General features: G+C 37.0%; 1 protein-coding gene across 2 annotated transcripts in view; it reads left to right on the top strand.

Annotated features, from left to right (window-relative positions):
• ARID4A (AT-rich interaction domain 4A) overlaps positions 1-16,358 on the top strand; it is a 58,590-nt gene extending 42,232 nt beyond the window's left edge. For both annotated transcript variants that reach the window (XM_067734626.1, XM_067734631.1), the window contains exons 18-24: positions 541-625; positions 1,439-1,580; positions 4,522-5,658; positions 5,910-6,014; positions 9,516-9,722; positions 10,352-10,498; positions 14,505-16,358. In XM_067734626.1, the coding sequence (XP_067590727.1) occupies positions 541-625; positions 1,439-1,580; positions 4,522-5,658; positions 5,910-6,014; positions 9,516-9,722; positions 10,352-10,498; positions 14,505-14,608 (1,927 nt within the window). In that variant the 3' untranslated portion in view covers positions 14,609-16,358. The remainder of the gene's footprint in view (positions 1-540; positions 626-1,438; positions 1,581-4,521; positions 5,659-5,909; positions 6,015-9,515; positions 9,723-10,351; positions 10,499-14,504) is intronic.
• The last annotated feature ends 716 nt before the right edge of the window (positions 16,359-17,074 follow it).

Genomic DNA, 17,074 nt, shown 5'->3' with positions numbered 1-17,074 from the left:
AAGGAAATATCTATAAAAAATTTCAGTCTTAGAGGTGATACAATTCAGAATAAAATTTTATTAGAAATACTGGAGGCTAGAGAGAGTTCTGAGAGGAAAAGAGTTGAAAAGGCCTTCATAAAATAATCTGGAACTGAGCATATTACAAACTTGAATTTACCTGACTTGTTTTGCATTATTCGATCAATAGAATGAATTCCAGTGCAGAATCACTTATTTCATTAAGCTCAGATGTGTGGGAGTTGTGGAAAAGAAGGCAGTTCAAACAATCTTGAATCTAGTTAGAGTTTGCCTACCCTGCTATCCCTGTAAGCCTGTTTTCCCTGAGAAATTCTCTTGCCTTGCCCTGTTGGGGGCAGGTACATAAAACACCTAGTAGAGTACTTGGCACACGTTACCAGCAAACTAGCATCCGTGCCCTTCGCATTTCTGCCAACGCTAGAACCAAATTCTTTAGCCTACCTCACTGTTGTTTTTATTTGGTGAGTACCTTTCAAATAAGGTATTCTTGTGAATTTTTAATATATTCTTTATTTTAAGGTATGATGAATGGGTGAAGGCTGACAGGATAATCTGGCCGTTGGACAAAGGTGGACCAAAGAAAAAACAGAAGAAAAAAGCTAAAGTATGTACATAGGTGCCATATCCTTTATGATAGGTACAGGAATTATTCATATTGTATTTTCTGTAAACGTTGTTTTCTCATTGTATAATCATCTTGAGTCTTTCAAAGTAATTGTGATTTTCTCTTCTACAACACAGAAGCTTAAAAAGTAAAAAATGTAAACACATTACCACGCTGTTTCAGGAAAGGTGAAAACCAGCGACCCCTAGGGCACAGACTTCAAACACAAAGGCCTATGAGGTTCTCTAGAAAAGGGGTGTAAAGTAGGACTGAGAGTGACAAAGGAGAGGTCAAGTTCCTCATCTAGAGAGAATGGAACTAACTACTCTGCTGTGGGATGCAGACCCAGGGTTGCCAGATTTTAGGATTTTTCAAGACAACTGTATTTTTTAAAATGTGAAATCTAATTTTTAAATGCTGGAAGCTGATACTAAATTTTAAGACATACGTTGGCCAGTTGTACCCTCATGCACGCCCACAATTTTCAGCCTTTGCTGTAGAGATGATGACGTATCTTTCTTTTCCTCAGGGAATAGTAAGAAACAAGGGGGAGAGCTGAGTAGTGTATAGCTCTCTAATGTACTGACTCTGACCTTCACAATATAATTGCAGTGTTACAAGTTGAAGTTGTAGAACATCGTATTCACATAAGTACAAAAATATTTTAGAAAACGATTTAATTTTAATTTTTCCATAACTACAGATGAGGAGTTGACATAACAAACCTTTTTGAGTTATAGTTTTCCTTGGAGAAGTAGACTGTTCATTTTTCATAGGCTGGTGCTTCTCATACATTTTGTTGTTGTTACCCAGAACAAAGAAGACAGTGAAAAGGATGAAAAGAGGGATGAGGAGAGGCAGAAGTCAAAACGGGGACGACCTCCTTTAAAATCTACTCTTTCATCAAACATGCCATATGGTTTGTCTAAGACTCCAAACAGCGACGGAAAATCAGGTACCAGAAGTGCTCACATCAATATGCCAGACAGCTCACCTCTGTCAAATGGAATGGAAGGTGCTGAATTCTGAGAATCACTGGTTTTTTAAAAATCAATAATAAAAATAATAAAACTTCAGTTTTGCGAGAGATTCATAGAAAGTCATCTAGGTTTTTTTTTTTTTTTTAAGGAATCAATTTTATTTATTTATTTTTGGTTGTGTTGGATCTTTGTTGCTGTGCGCGGGCTTTCTCTCGTTGCGGCAAGTGGAGGCTACTCTTCGTTGCGGTGCGCGGGTTCTCATTGCCGTGGCTTCTCTTGTTGCGGAGCACGGGCTCTAGGCATCTGGGCTTCAGTAGTTGTGGCTCGCGGGCTCTAGAGCGCAGGCTCAATAGTTGTGGTGCACGGGCTTAGTTGCTTCCCTGCATGTGGGATCTTCCCGGACCAGGAATCGAACCTGTGTCCCCTGCCTCGGCAGGCGGATTCTTAACCACTGCACCACCAGAAAAGTCCCTAGGCTTTTACTATACGATTTAAACTACAAAATTTGATTTGAAGAAAATGTTTATTTTGCTGTATCATGTTTATTTAAAATTTAGTGTTCTACTTAATTAGGAATAACTTTTCTTATTAATACCGTATAGGAATATTCTTTTTAAAAATTGTTTATTTATTTTTGGCTGCATTGGGACTTCGTTGCTGTGCGCAGGCTTTCTCTAGTTGTGGCGAGCGGGGTCTACTCTTGGTTGCAGTCTACTCTTCGTTACAGTGCGCGGGCTTCTCATTGCGGTGGCGGTGGCTTCTCTTGTTGTGGAGCACGGGCTCTAGGTGCGCGGGCTTCAGTAGTTGTGGCACGTGGGCTTAGTTGCTCCGTGGCATGTGGGATCTTCCCAGACCAGGGCTCGAACCCGTGTCCCCTGCATTGGTAGGCGGATTCTTAACCACTGCACCACCAGGGAATCCCCCCTAGGAATATTCTATTTTAACAGAGGGTGCGTTGACAAGCCATGCGTCCTCCTGTGTGCTGCACTGTCCTACAAAGCATGTGCCAGTGTCTCCTGTAATCTATTGCTGTTCACCTAGGATCTTTCAATAAAGTTGTGACTGTGTTGTTCAAAGACAGGACAAACTAATGTGGTAGAGGCATGTTTTGTGATGAATATAGGTGAACATATTTTATTCTGATTTTACCGTTTTTCCCACTTTTCTACCTTTGTATATTTTTCCATGTAATTTAAGAAATGTTAAATTTAGAAAAACGTTCATATAAAAATTTCCCTCCCTTGAAGAAAAAAGCTTTTCTGAACCACAGGATTGCCGAGTCCACCATGTGGAGAAAACGGCATCTTTCCTCCTCTTTACTGCCATCTGCTGGAAGGTTGTCAAAATACACAAATGCAAGACGTCCACAAAGTGGAAGATGCCCTCTTAGAGATGCATGCCCATGTGCAATGTATAGTCTACAGAACTGTACATGGTCTTGCTAAACTACTTCATAAAAGTAAAAAACTACTTTTAAAAAAAATTTATTTTGTTTATATTTATTTTTGGCTGCGTTGGGTCTTCGTTGCTGCGTGCAGGCTTTCTCTAGTTGCGGTGAGCGGGGGCTACTCTTCGTTGCGGTGCGTGGGCTTCTCATTGCGGTGGCTTGTTGCGGAGCACTGGCTCTAGCTGCACGGGCTTCAGTACTTGTGGCACATGGGGTCAGTAGTTGTGGCTCATGGGCTCTAGAGCGCAGGCTCAGTAGTTGTGGCGCACGGGCTTAGTAGCTCCGGGGCATGTGGGATCTCCCTGGACCAGGGCTCGAACACGTGACCCCTGTATTGGCAGGTGGATTCTTAACCACTGTGCCACCAGGGAAGTCCCTACTTTTTTTACCATGAGAAAAAATTCTAAATTCTGTATATGATAAAACCACAAAATAAAACTACACACCTTTTCACTTAAAAAGTACATTTAAGCTTGCTTTTTTGTACTTCTTTAGAATATGAGCACCATGTGGGTAGAATTTTTGTATTTTACAACTTCTATACCATCTTAGAACCCTAGTTATTATTTTAAAAATTTTCTGAGTTAAAGAGAATGATTTAAGGTAGCTGGCCTGTACTTTCCTGTCTCTTAATCAAGGGAATATTTAAAGTTTTGAGAATTCAAGCTTCTCATTCTCTGTACATCTTTTCAGAATTAAGTAGAATATCATATTCCTTTCTAAGGACACAAAATGGGCATCTCTTTTATTAATCAGTACCTTCTAGATCTCAGATCAAACCACTTAACATATTAACTTCATATCTCAGTACTAGTCCTTTGCTTTTTCTAGGGGTTACTGTAGCCTAAATACGATACTAGTAAAAATTGCAAAATAGCTCTTTTATAGAATTGAGACAGTAATATTTTCTATGCAATGTATTTTCACATGGAATTTGAGGTCTCCCCTCCCCCATTTTGGCACAAATGTATGGTTTATTTTTTTAAAATTTATTTATTTATCTTTGGCTGCGTTGGGTCTTCGTTGCTGCGTGTGGGCTGTCTCTAGTTGTGGTAAGCGGGGGCTACTCTTCATTTTGCTGCGTGGGCTTCTCATTGTGGTGGCTTCTCTTGTTGCGGAGCGCAGGCTCTAGGTGCGCGGGCTTCAGTAGTTGCGGCGTGCGGGCTCAGTAGTTGTGGCGTGTGGGCTCTAGAGCACAGGCTCAGTAGTTGTGGTGCACAGGCTTAGTTGCTCTGCGGCATGTGGGATCTTTCCGGACCAGGGCTTGAACCCGTGTCCTCTGCATTGGCAGGCGGATTCTTAACCATTGTGTCACCAGGGAAGTCCTGATTTATTTTACATAAGAAATTTCTACAAGGAGGTATTCAGAGGTACTTGATAAAGAGTTTTGTCTTTGGCAGAATTTTTATTATAAAATTGCATTGGTAATTAAGATAGAAACCTTTGTAATACAGTATTTCCTCTTGCAGACTCCTGTTCATCTGATAGTGAAACAGAAGACCTTTTAGAAAAGAATTTGATGAATGAAGAACTTTCTCCTGATATTAAAGAAGAATTAGAAAAAAATGAAAGTTTAAGTGATGATAAACTAGATGAAGAAAATCCAAAGATTGCTGCACATATATTAAAAGAAAATGATAGGACTCAAATGCAGCCTTTAGAAACCTTGAAGTTAGAAGTTGGAGAGAATGAACAAATAGTACAGATTTTTGGAAGTAAAGTGGAACAAGTAGAAGAAGTTAAGAAAGAGGCAGAAAAATCTCCTAAAGGAAAGGGAAGACGAAGCAAGACAAAAGATCTTTCTTTAGAAATTATAAAGATTTCATCATTTAGCCAGGATGAAGCAGGAACTGAACCTCATATAGAAGCTCAGAGTATAGAATTTTCTTCATTAGACAATAAAAACTTTTCTTCTGCTACAGAAGATGAAATTGACCAGTGTGCAAAAGAAAAAAAGTTGAAACGGAAAATACTGGGACAGTCATCACCAGAGAAAAAAGTAAGAATGGAGAATGGAATGGAAATGACAAATAGTATTTCTCAAGAAAGGACCAGTGATTGTGTTGCATCTGACGGAATGAAAAACTTAAATTTTGAACAACACTTTGAAATAGAAAATGAAGGAATGCCATCATTAATAGCAGAGCCAAACCAATGCATTCAAGAATTGACTAAAGAAAAATTTGATAGTCCAGCTGAAGAAACTGTAAATACTCCGCTAAAAGAAGAAGAGGATGCAATGCCTCTGATTGGGCCGGAAACCTTGGTTTGCCATGAAGTAGATTTGGACGATTTGGATGAAAAGGATAAGACCAGTACTGAGGATGTAGTAGTTGAAAGCTCTGAATCTAACTCTCTTGTTTCTATTCCACCTGCCCTACCTCCTGCAGTACAGCATAACTTTTCAGTGGCTTCACCACTTACTCTCAGCCAAGATGAGTCTCGAAGTATAAAAAGTGAGAGTGACGTAACCATTGAGGTCGATAGTATTGCTGAAGAATCTCAAGAAGGTCTCTGTGAGAGGGAATCAGCAAATGGATTTGAAGCCAGCGTTGCCTCTGGTACCTGTAGTATAATTGTTCAAGAAAGAGAGAGCAGAGAGAAGGGTAAGGACTTCCTAGGGAGAAAATCAACCATTATATTAAAACCAAAAACTAGTGAGCCAAGAGTTTTAGGAACTAATGATCTGTTAAGTACCGTCCCTCTCTCCTTCCTTCCTTCCTTCTTTCCTTTCTCCCTCCCTCCCCTCCTTTTTTTTTCTTTTTAACATACACGTGGAAATTCGTGTAAATAGGTGAATGAATGTTCTTGCTCTTGATTTTTTTTTTTTCTAAATCTCTCTTTTCACTTATTTCAGGTCAGAAAAGGCCAAGTGATGGAACTAGTGGATTATTGGCCAAAAAGCAGAAGCGAACCCCAAAGCGAACAAGTGCTGTAGCCAAAAATGAAAAGAATGGAGCAGGTTGGTACTTTTCAATGCTGGCTTTAGTATGGTGTTAGTACTTTCAGCAGTTTGTTGGCTTGATCATTTGTGTCAGCTTAAAACTCAATTTGGTTTATTATGTTCTGAAAAGTAGCAATTTTTCCATTAGTTTTTAATCTGAAGGTGCTTGTCAATTTTATTTAGAGCTGGGATAGCTGTGGTTATTTTTTATGCTTATTTCATTTGTATTTCTTATGTAAAGCAGTTTAATATTAGAGGAATACATTTGGGAATCTTGAACAAAAGAAAAATAACATTTGCTCTGGTAATAAAAGCAGATTAAGTTTACATTTCTGAATGGAATGTTCTCCTTTCATCTAGAAAAACTGACTTTTAAATAGTAACACAGTAAGTTTGAAATACGGGGAAATAAATTTCTTACTAAAACAAACAGGAAAATTAGTAAACCAGTAAGAATAGATTACATGAAAAACAGATTTCTGTACAATAAGGAGTAAAATTAAGTTGTAGAATATAGTAAATAGAAATAAACATGGTTGATTTTAACAAATTAAAATTTTACCTCCAAAGCATGCCTTCATACAAGTCTGAAAGGGAAATTCTAGATTACAGTAGATACATATTTCAAGGAAGGGGCATATAATTTATTTAAGATAAAAGGCATTTCAAAGAAAAACCTTTGAGCCATATTTCAAATCCTCAATAACCAGGTATGGCTAGTGGCTGGACAAGACAGGTCTAGAGTATAGAGAAAGAGTGATGGGAGATGAGACTAGAAAGACAGCAGGAATTACAAAGGGAAAATGAGAACTTTACAGTGGCTGAGCTGGGCAGACATCACCTTAGTCAAATGAAGTGAACACCACCAGTAATGGGACAAAGTGAAATGTACCACCTGACAGGACGCAATAAGAAGAACATAGCTGCACATCTGTAATATTCCTGTCAAAGATGTATAACCTGACTGTAATCATGAGGACCCATCAACAAATTCAAACTGAAGGATGTCCTATAAAATGACTGGCCTATGATTTTAAAAATTGTCAAGGTTATGAAAGTCAAAGAAAGAGGAACCGTTCCAGATTAAAGGAGACTTATGAGGTGTGATAATTAAATGCAGTATATAATTCTCACCTGGATCCTATTGCTGTAAAGAACATTATCGGGTCAAGTAGAGATACTTGTGTGGGATCTGAGGATTAGATGATAGTAATATATCTGTGTTAATTTCCTGATTTTGATGGTTGTATTATGGTTCTTTAGGAGTGTGGTGGTTTTTAAAACATATTCACAAATGTGTTGATACGTTTCCCTTCAAGAGGCAAAGCCTAATCCCTTCCTCTTGAGTGTGGGCTGAATTTAGTGACTCACTTCTAACTAATAAGGTGGACGTGATGGAGTGTGTCTTCAGAGAATAGGTCATAAAAGGCACTGCAAATTCCTTCCTGCTCTCCCTTGGATCACTTGCTCTGGGGGAAGTTAGCTGCCATGGTGTGAGGTCACTCAAGCAGTGTATGGAGAGGCCCACGTGGTGAGGAACTGAGCATATCCTGCCAACAGCCAGCAAGGAACTGAGGCCTCCCAAAACTCCCTAACAGCCATGTGAGTGAGCCGTCTTGGAGCATATCCTCCAGCTCCAGTCAAGTCTTCAGAGACCAGAATCTTGGCTAAAAGCTTGACTGCAACCTCACAAGATTCCCTGAGCTGGACCACACAGCCAAGCTGTTCCCAGATTCCAGCCCTCTGAAAGCGTGTGAGATACTAAACATTTGTAGTTTTAAACTGCTAAGTTTTGGGCTAATTTGAAGATAACTAATACAGGGAGAATGTTCTTATTTGTAAGAAGAGAACACTAAAGTATTCAAATATGGCAGGGCAACTTATCCTCAAATGGCAGAAAAACATTCTTTGGTAATTGTTCTTCTCTTTTTTGTAAGTTTGAAGATTGTTTCAAAATAAAAAGTTAAAAATTAAAAAGGAAAAAAAAAGGAGATGATCAGTTTTTCTTTTTGGAAAGAATCTTTGGCTTAACTAAGGTAGTGAAAGAAGGAATGAATTAAGAGAATTGGGACATAAAATCACTAGTACTCAATTATTATTAGTTAGATATGAGGAACTGGTTAACTGACATATAGCATATAGGAGTAGCAGCAGGCTGTTGGAAGAGTAATTTAGGGAATGTTGCTTTTAGAGATACCGCGTATTAGGATAATAAGGCTCTGGAGCTTCGAAGAAAGTCTGTTTTTAGAAGATAGTTGTTGAAGGATTACAAGATGATAAAGCTGCTATGGGAGAGTTGTAAAATGAGAAGAAAAAGAACCGGAAGTGGAATTATGTGGCATATCCCTTTAAATGGGCCAGGAATAGCAGAGTAGAAGCAGATTAGAGATAAATGAAAATCAGTAAACACTAGTTGGTTTGAATAAGAAAGACGTTTCAAATGCAATAGAATATTCAAGTAGGATTAAAATATATTCATTGAATTTGGTGAATAGTAAGTGTTTGGGGCCCTAACAAGAGCATGGGAAGGAGACATGATTAGAAAGTATGGAAATAAGAAAGACAAAGAATTTCTCTTTCATGAAATTTGACCCTAGAGAGAAGGAAAGAGGTGCCAGCTAAAGGGGGAGGCTTTCCTCTCCTTCCCTCCCTCTCTCTCTAAGGGTAGGAAAGCTTTAGGCATGGAAAAAGATGCTTAAAGAAACATCTGGAAAAAGAAGAAAGATAAAATGACATTGGGATATTTCAGAGGAGCTGGGAATAAATGGTTTCAAGAGTATAGCTGAAGAGATTAATTTGCCCAGAATTAACAGTCTCCTCTTTTTGAGGCCCAAAAAGGGAGATAAGGACAGATACAGTAGGGGAGGGGCTGGGAAAGTGAGTGTGTAACCCTCAACTTTGCCTTTTCAGTAGAAGGGAAGTTTGGCTGTTGAGAGTGAATAGGATGGAAGTAGGGTGTAGACCTTGGAAAAAAGCAGAAAAAGTTGAGAGAAAATTCTAATTTGTTATTAAGTGAAAACCAAAAGCATCTTTAAATACACATTTGGTGAGGAGGGATGTAGACTTGCAAACAAATATCTGACACATTTTATATATTACACATATGTTAAAAGTTGGATGTGTATTTTATGCTTGTTCATGTGTATAGTTTGGGTTGGTCCCCTTTTGGGTTGTTTTTATGTTTTGTTTTGAACATAAGTGGGGCAATACTGTGCTTATTGTTTTTTAACTTTATCATTTCACAATGTATTTTGGATATTTTGCCATTTTTCTTAGGAACTCTAGCTTATTCTTTTTAACAACTTTAGCACAGTATTCAATAATACTGATATATAATTCTTAGCCATTTCCCTTTTGGTGGGTATTTAGGTTATTTCCATCTTTTTATTGTTATAAAAGTTAGCACATTTGTGCATTTATTTCTTTAGGATACCGAAAAGTGTAATTACTGGGTCCGTTGCATTTTAATATTTGAGATTTTTATCATTTATAACCTGAGTCAACTTTTTCTTACTATAGGACAAAGCAGTGATAGTGAAGATCTTCCTGTCCTAGACAATTCAAGTAAATGTACCCCAGTGAAGCATCTTAGTGTATCTAAGCCACAGAAGCTTGCACGATCTCCTGCAAGAATATCCCCTCACATCAAAGATGGAGAAAAAGATAAACAGAAAGAAAAACATCCGAATTCATCTCCTCGGACATACAAGTGGAGTTTTCAACTCAGTAAGAAACTTACAGAAAACTTGAATGTATATTACAAAGTGGTATATATTTTGAAATGTCAAAATAAGGAATAATGATTAGCAAATTCATTTATTTACATATCCTAAATGTTGTCTTATTAATAATCACTACTTATTATCTTAAATACAAATCTGTGTCTTTTTATAATACTAACTTGATAAATATTGATTGGAGAAAGCTCTCCAGTTATGGAATGAGACATGTATGATTTATATAAATTGATGAAACTTAAACACCCTTTCTTGTACTGACAATTGGAAATAACTAATAAATGAGGAAAACATCAATACAAAGACACTATTTGGATAAATAACTACAATTATAGATCAGAGTTGCTGAATGTTGATGTTTCCTTGTGCTTTTCTGATTATTTCAGTAATACATCATTAAGTAATACATGTTTAGTGGAATATTTGGGATATATATAGAAATCTTATTCATGAATTTAATTAAGGCCTTCCATTTTTATAGAGCCTTATTTAGTGTACTGTTAGGTTTTAATAAACTAAAGCGTTTGTTGATTTATGAATTGGACTTTTGATAGAACTGCCATCATTTTTTCTCATAGAATTATTTTTAAATCCAGATTAACTTTTTTTCCCTTTTAGATGAATTAGATAACATGAACAGTACGGAGAGAATCTCTTTTCTCCAAGAAAAACTACAGGAAATCAGAAAGTATTACATGTCTTTGAAGTCTGAAGTTGCAACCATAGATAGGAGGAGAAAAAGATTAAAAAAGAAAGACAGAGAAGGTAATTTGATTATAATTTTTCTTCCCCCTGTTTTTCAAATATATGTTCTATCGTTTTAGAAGATTTAGGTTTGCCACTTTTTAATATAGTATATACTTATTGTTATCTTTAGATTCCTAGTGTTTTCTTCTTTGTTGCTATTGTTGAAGTGAGTCAACAGCTGAATCCGAATGAGACTCTTGAAAGAGACTATGAACTGTTTTACAAAATGTGTGATTTTACTAAATGTGGTGGGTTCTTAAGAAGAGCTTACTCCCTCTGAATTTCTCTCACTGCTCAACAAACATTTATTGGCTGCCTATTAACAGGCACTATATTTTTCATTATGGGGTTCATCAAAATGAAGAGGGATATGGCTTATCCTCTAGGAGGTTATCTTGTTGGGATCATAAGTCATTTCCTAAGCAACTACTATATAAGATAGTTCAGCTTTACAACATTAATGCACACATACCATATGCCAGGCCCTCTTTCAGGTGGGGGAAGTACAGAGATGAATAAGATACAGACCTCCATCTCAAAGTCTTAATGTCTAGTGGAACTGTATGTTGAGGGCCCTGAGGGTGATATTAACAAGAACAGGAGTTGGTGGAAGGAGAGATGACTTCGGAATAATCACGAGGAGAGAAAAGCATCTGAACTAAACCTTAAAAATGTATAGCACTGACTTCTAGTTAAACATTGACATCTCATATCTACCCCAAGCCCAGGCCTCACTAAAATAATAGTAAAGAAAATTAAAAGCCCTATACCCACAAGGACGAGAGAATGGGACAGCAGACTGACTACGGTAGACAAGAAATGTCAGCAGCATATCTTTTGGAAGCTGAGAAGCAGATGGACTGTAACTGTCCTAGCAGATGACAGAATGCTAAACACCTAAGCTTGTTTATCCTTCTAGTGGGACAAAACAATGAGAAGCAAGCTAATTCACACTACATCACCCCAGAAGAGCTCTGAGGTCAGTGTGAGGTGTGAGGATGAAAATTGGAGATGGTTTGAAAAAGGAAGGAGAAATTGGATCCTTTCATCCCACCCTCTGAAGCAAACTACCTTTTCCCCTAACTCCAGCAGAAAATAGGAGATTAAGTTATTGGAGGCTGAGAGGGATCAACAGGCTTATAGAAAGACCCAGGGACACCAGCCATAGCTGAAGGTGAGGGTTAGGTGCTAAACCAAAAATAATGAGCTTGAGTGAAAGTTTCCAGTACTAAATGATGAGACTTCTGTCCCTTTTCCAACCAACGATCTCATCTTCTTGTCTCTCTGAAAGCTGGTAACCAAGCTTATGCTCATTCCTGGAAGGAGATTGAAAGATTCCTCTGGAGAAACTGCCCAAGGGAAGTGATCTAACATAGATACCAGCATTTGGAGGTTCCTGAACCAAAAAGCAAAATCCTTACAAATCACTACGTGTGCACTGCCCAACATTTAAAAGCCCGGCGGCCTCATGTATAGCCTCCAGTTAGCTTTTTAATGCTCCCCCTTAAATATGGAAGCCACAAGACCAGATGTTTGAGGAAAGCCTTTACATAAAGACAGAAACCAAAATATTCAATAGAAAAAAGTAACTTGGACAATGTGCCATATAAAAACAACAAACTATAATTAATATCCAGAGTTACAGAAAAGATATTGCCGTCTTGAAACAAGAATATGATACTATCAATGAATTCATCTCTTAAAAATTAAAAATATGATATTTGGAATAAAAAATAAATAAATAGAAGGGTAAGATAGTAAGGCTAAAGAAATCCCAGTAAAATATCAAAAAGATAATAGGAGAGAATAACTAAGAGAAATATAGGATCTGGCTGGGACATCCAACTTCTGAATCATAGGATTTCTAGAAAGAGAACACTGAATAAACATAGGAGGAAGTTGTGATCAAAGAAATAAGAAAAACTTCCAGAAATGAAGGAGATGGGTTAGAAAATTGAAAGGACTCCCTGCGACCTCTATAAAGAATGGAGGAAAAAATCACACCAAAGCACATTATGAAATTTCAGAACCCTGTGGATAGAGGTAAGGTTCCAAAAGCTTACCATATAAAGGTATATACAAAAAACTGGGTCTCAGAACAGCATCAGATTTCTCACGTCAGATTTCTCAATGGTGACATTAAAAACTAGAAGCCAAGCTATTAAGATAATGTGACATCCAGCAAACAAGGAATCCCACATAGGAAAACAGTAAGGAAAATCTCAAGGTGATGGCACATGGAAGCCCTAGAATGATCACTACATAACAGGCCTACAAAGCAACTATTTCAGGAATAGGATGGAACAGGAGGGGAGGGCTCTAGGAGGGATGTCCCTTTAAGAAAAAAAACAGTAAATTATCTGATAGGCTTGCCCATCTTGAGAGAAGTTTTCTATCTATGGCAGAGAGTTAGGGGATGAATTATTAATAAAATGGCCTGTGTCATATGTGGTCTTGAATCTACTCCAAGTCCAGCAGTTTTCAATTCCTGGAAATGTGATGGAGCAAAAGGAAAGAGATCGACCTTCCATGTTTGTCCCTTTCTTCTTTTTCTTTTCTTTTTTTTTTTTTTGCAGTACGCAGGCCTCTCACTGTTGTGGCCTCTCCCGTTGCGGAGCACAGGCTCCGGATGCGCAGGCTCAGTGGCCATGGCTCACGGGCCTAGCCGCTCCGTGGCATGTGGGATCTTCCCAGACTGGGGCACGAACCCGTGTCCCTTGCATCGGCAGGCGGACTCTCAACCACTGCGCCACCAGGGAAGCCCCTGTCCTTTTCTTTAAAAACTGTAAATAGCAAGAAGTCTTTACAGCATTTTTAAACACAGAAAGAAGAACAAATTAACAAATTGAGCTTTTCTTCAGAGAACCTTCAACGGCTTTGAGTTTCCTAAAGGTCATATAAGTTCAGACAACTAAAAAGATGATTTTCTTATAGTCTTCTTCCCTTTTTTGTTTTCTTAATTTTGTGTGTGTGAAGTGAGTTATTAAAGTGAAACATTGAGTGACTTCTAGCACACATATTAGAATTTGTAGTAATGAGTTACATGTCCTTTTGGCAGTACACACATTGAGGAATGTATACTTAAACAAAAATTAAGACTTTAAAATAGGAATAATTGGGCAAACATGAGCAGGAGATAGGAGGGCCCTGCAAAGAAAAAAGTAAAAACTAAAAAATGACAGAGCACCTGATGTATAGAGTAATGATCTTTAATCCAAGCTCCATGCTCCTGGAGAGTTTTGTTAAAGTCATTTGAAGACTTTCTAATCACTCACCCACATTTCCATCCTGATCCCATGATTCTGATACCTGACTTAGATTACTGCTTCTTGCTTATGAGAGTTTTGTGTCCATCGGGTATATTGGGACAGGATAAAGATAGGAAGCCAATGGTTAGCTGGTTAAAAGAAATTCTCTAGGATAAGTGAATTCTTTTATGGTCCTATAACCCAGAGATAAAGCAGGAATTTGCTATAGTGAAAATTTATCTCAGGTTGATCTCGTTTCTGATTTGGGACAAGGTGAGTTTCTTTCAGGGATGTTTCAAGTAGGGATTTAAGATTTTTTTTAATTTTGTTTTTTGCGGTACGCGGGCCTCTCACTGTTGTGGCCTCTCCCGTTGCGGAGCACAGGCTCCGGACACGCAGGCTCACGGGCCCAGCCGCTTCGCGGCATGTGGGATCTTCCCGGATTGGGGCACGAACCCGTGTCCCCTGCATCGGCAGGCGGACTCTCAACCACTGCGCCACCAGGGAAGCCTGGGATTTAAGATTTTATATCTCTTTAGTCTTTACATTTTCTGGTTCCTTTTTTGAACTGAGTTACTTAAGTGATGAGAGACTGATTGCACTCAATTGAACCAAACAAAATTTTTGCTGACAAAATGTTGTTATTCCTTCATGCACCATTTAAGAGGACTATAATTGAAGTGAATAATGTTAAGAAATTTATTTTTGATTTGCCAGTGGCTGGGTATCTTTGTGTGATAGTTGTCGGGTCTAATGTAGCTTCTTTGATCCTACAGTGTCTCATGCAGGAGCCTCCATGTCATCTGCTTCATCAGACACTGGAATGAGTCCCTCCTCATCATCTCCCCCACAGAACGTACTTGCTGTAGAATGCAGGTGATAAATGTTTTCTCTGCCATCCCAGCAGTTTGCTGCCAAGGACATAAATCCCAAATCCCTGAAATACAACCACAGAAAGCACTCAACTGGTTTGACATTGCTAAGTATATCCTGTACACTTTTCCAGGCTGGATTGTATCTATTCCCTTCTCTTTTCTTTTTTTTTCTGTTGCAAGAAAAATAAGCTGATTAATAACTGAAGTTTAGGCAGCCTGCCATATTTGTCATAATTTTTAATTTTTTTTTTCGTTTTTTTGTGGAGATAGAAAAAGGGCACTTAGCAAATTTGAATTTGTATAATAAAGCTTTCAGGTGTTATAGAAATCATAGACAAGCAAGTGCACATGATAAACATCAAAATATCCAGCTAAATAGTTACTGCTGCACTTTCACTGAGATGTATTTGAACACTTGGTGAGTAGGGGGTTTATGTTGTGTTTTTTATTGTTGTTGTTTTCTTTTTTTTTTTTTTTTTTTTTTGTGGAAGCACTTGCTATTTAGAACTGCCAAAGTATATGTTCAGCAGTGTGCCCAGGTTTAAGGTGTAAATGGGACAAAATAAATTGTGAAAGGAAGTGTAGTTGACTGAAAACTACAGTTGTAATAAGTCTTCCACTTTTTATAGGATTTTTGAGCACACAATTATGCAAATATTTTAATGTTTATTAATGTTTACAGTGGAATTGTGAATAAGTTTTCAGTGGACTATCTTATCCCTTGACAAAAATATTTTGTCTTTTTTCTATGTAATTTCAGAGTTTTTATTTTGTTACAAAAAGACAAAAATGAAATATATAACAACAATGAAGTTATTTAACAAGATTTCTAAAGCTGAAAATTTTGTGTAAAATAAGGTATTATCTTGCAACTTGTTAAATATATTTATTCAGACATTGGATGTTGTATTTTTATGTATTTTTTAAAATATTAATAAAATTGAAAAAAAGAAAATTCTAGGTTAATTCACTCTTCGAATGACAATAGCTCTCAGCTGTCCCTTTTACAGGAGGTTGCATCCAGCGGCTTTGCCTGTACTGAAGGGAGTCTGTCTCAGTCCTTCAAACAGTGTAGAACTATAAATGGGCATCTGGATCATTAAAGTATGTCCTTGTTTAGAAACTTTGGCAGTCCTAGTACTTAAACTGTTTTGAGGATCAAATTTTTGGTTGCCCTTAAGATATTTTGTCACAGTTTTTATGTTTGCTATACTGCCGAATAAATTTATATCTCCCAAAGTTGAGATGCAACAACTAAGTAAAGCAATTATGTATGCTTTGTTTGTGAATTGTTTCACAGACTGATACATTTTGTAAATAATTCTTCCAAAACCATGTATTTAAAGCAGTTTTGCCATATACATTATGTAAAAAGGTGATTTTTTAAAATCAGTTTTTAAATTCATGTTTGTACATTGAAAGGGTTTTTTTTTAAACCTTCTTTCCTGTGTTTAATATGCGTAGAGTAATAACCTAGATGGTCTAGACTGTATATCAGGATCTGATTTACAAGAACAGAGTCAGAGCCAAACACTAGTGATGGCATAGCATTAATGAAATCATTGTTTCTTAATTTCATTTTACCACATTGTGAACTTGTGATTCAGATTCCTTCCATTTTCGCAGAGAATTAAAAAAAAAAAGTACTCTTGTAAAATGCACTTTTCTGTCTTTTCTTTGCAAAGCAGAAGTATTTCAATGTAAAATAAAAATGGAGCTCAGTGGGCAGTTAATAAAGGCCATGTTTTAAACATAGGCTTTATATTTTTAGTTTTCATTTAAGTGATTGTTTTTTTCCCCTAAGTGCCAATAACTCACAGATGGAAAACCAGACTTCATAAAACAAAGCATATTCAATATATTCTTCAGTCTCTACAATTAAATATTTCTAGTACTTAATTATAAAAATTTTAAAAGTGTGTCATTCAAATACAGTTGGAACTAGGAGGCAACTTTAGATTCATATATTAGATATTTTAATGATGTATCAGCTTGAATAGTGTCCTTTCTAATCAATATGAATCTGGTGATGATGTACTGGGATCTTGCTACAGAGAGTAAAATTATAAATTCATTGAATGGGTATATGGACACTTAAAATCCTTTTATTTTGGGGGGCTGGAAAGGATTATGAAAGTTACTGAAATTTGTAAGAATATTGACTAGGTATTAAATTCAAATATTGACCATATTTTGAGATTAGCTAAATTTTGAGTAGATAGCTCTTGCATATGACTAAAAAAATAAAAATATACTCTTTAGTATCTAAAATGGAAGGTGCTATCTATAAAGTCAAGTTATTTGAAGATTACGGAGATTTCTGTTTTAATATTCCATGTGTGCTTTTATTATTGTTTATGTTAAATTTCTAGTTTTCCTGCCCTTCACTAAGAAAGATGTTCGTATCTAGCACATATATGCTATGTCTTCTACGAAATTGCTTTTAATTGGAAATCTTTATGCATCATGCT

The sequence above is a fragment of the Pseudorca crassidens genome, chromosome 1 (assembly GCF_039906515.1).
Source record: "Pseudorca crassidens isolate mPseCra1 chromosome 1, mPseCra1.hap1, whole genome shotgun sequence".
Classification (NCBI taxonomy): Eukaryota; Metazoa; Chordata; class Mammalia; order Artiodactyla; family Delphinidae; genus Pseudorca; species Pseudorca crassidens.
This window is presented reverse-complemented; position numbering and strand designations above follow the sequence as displayed.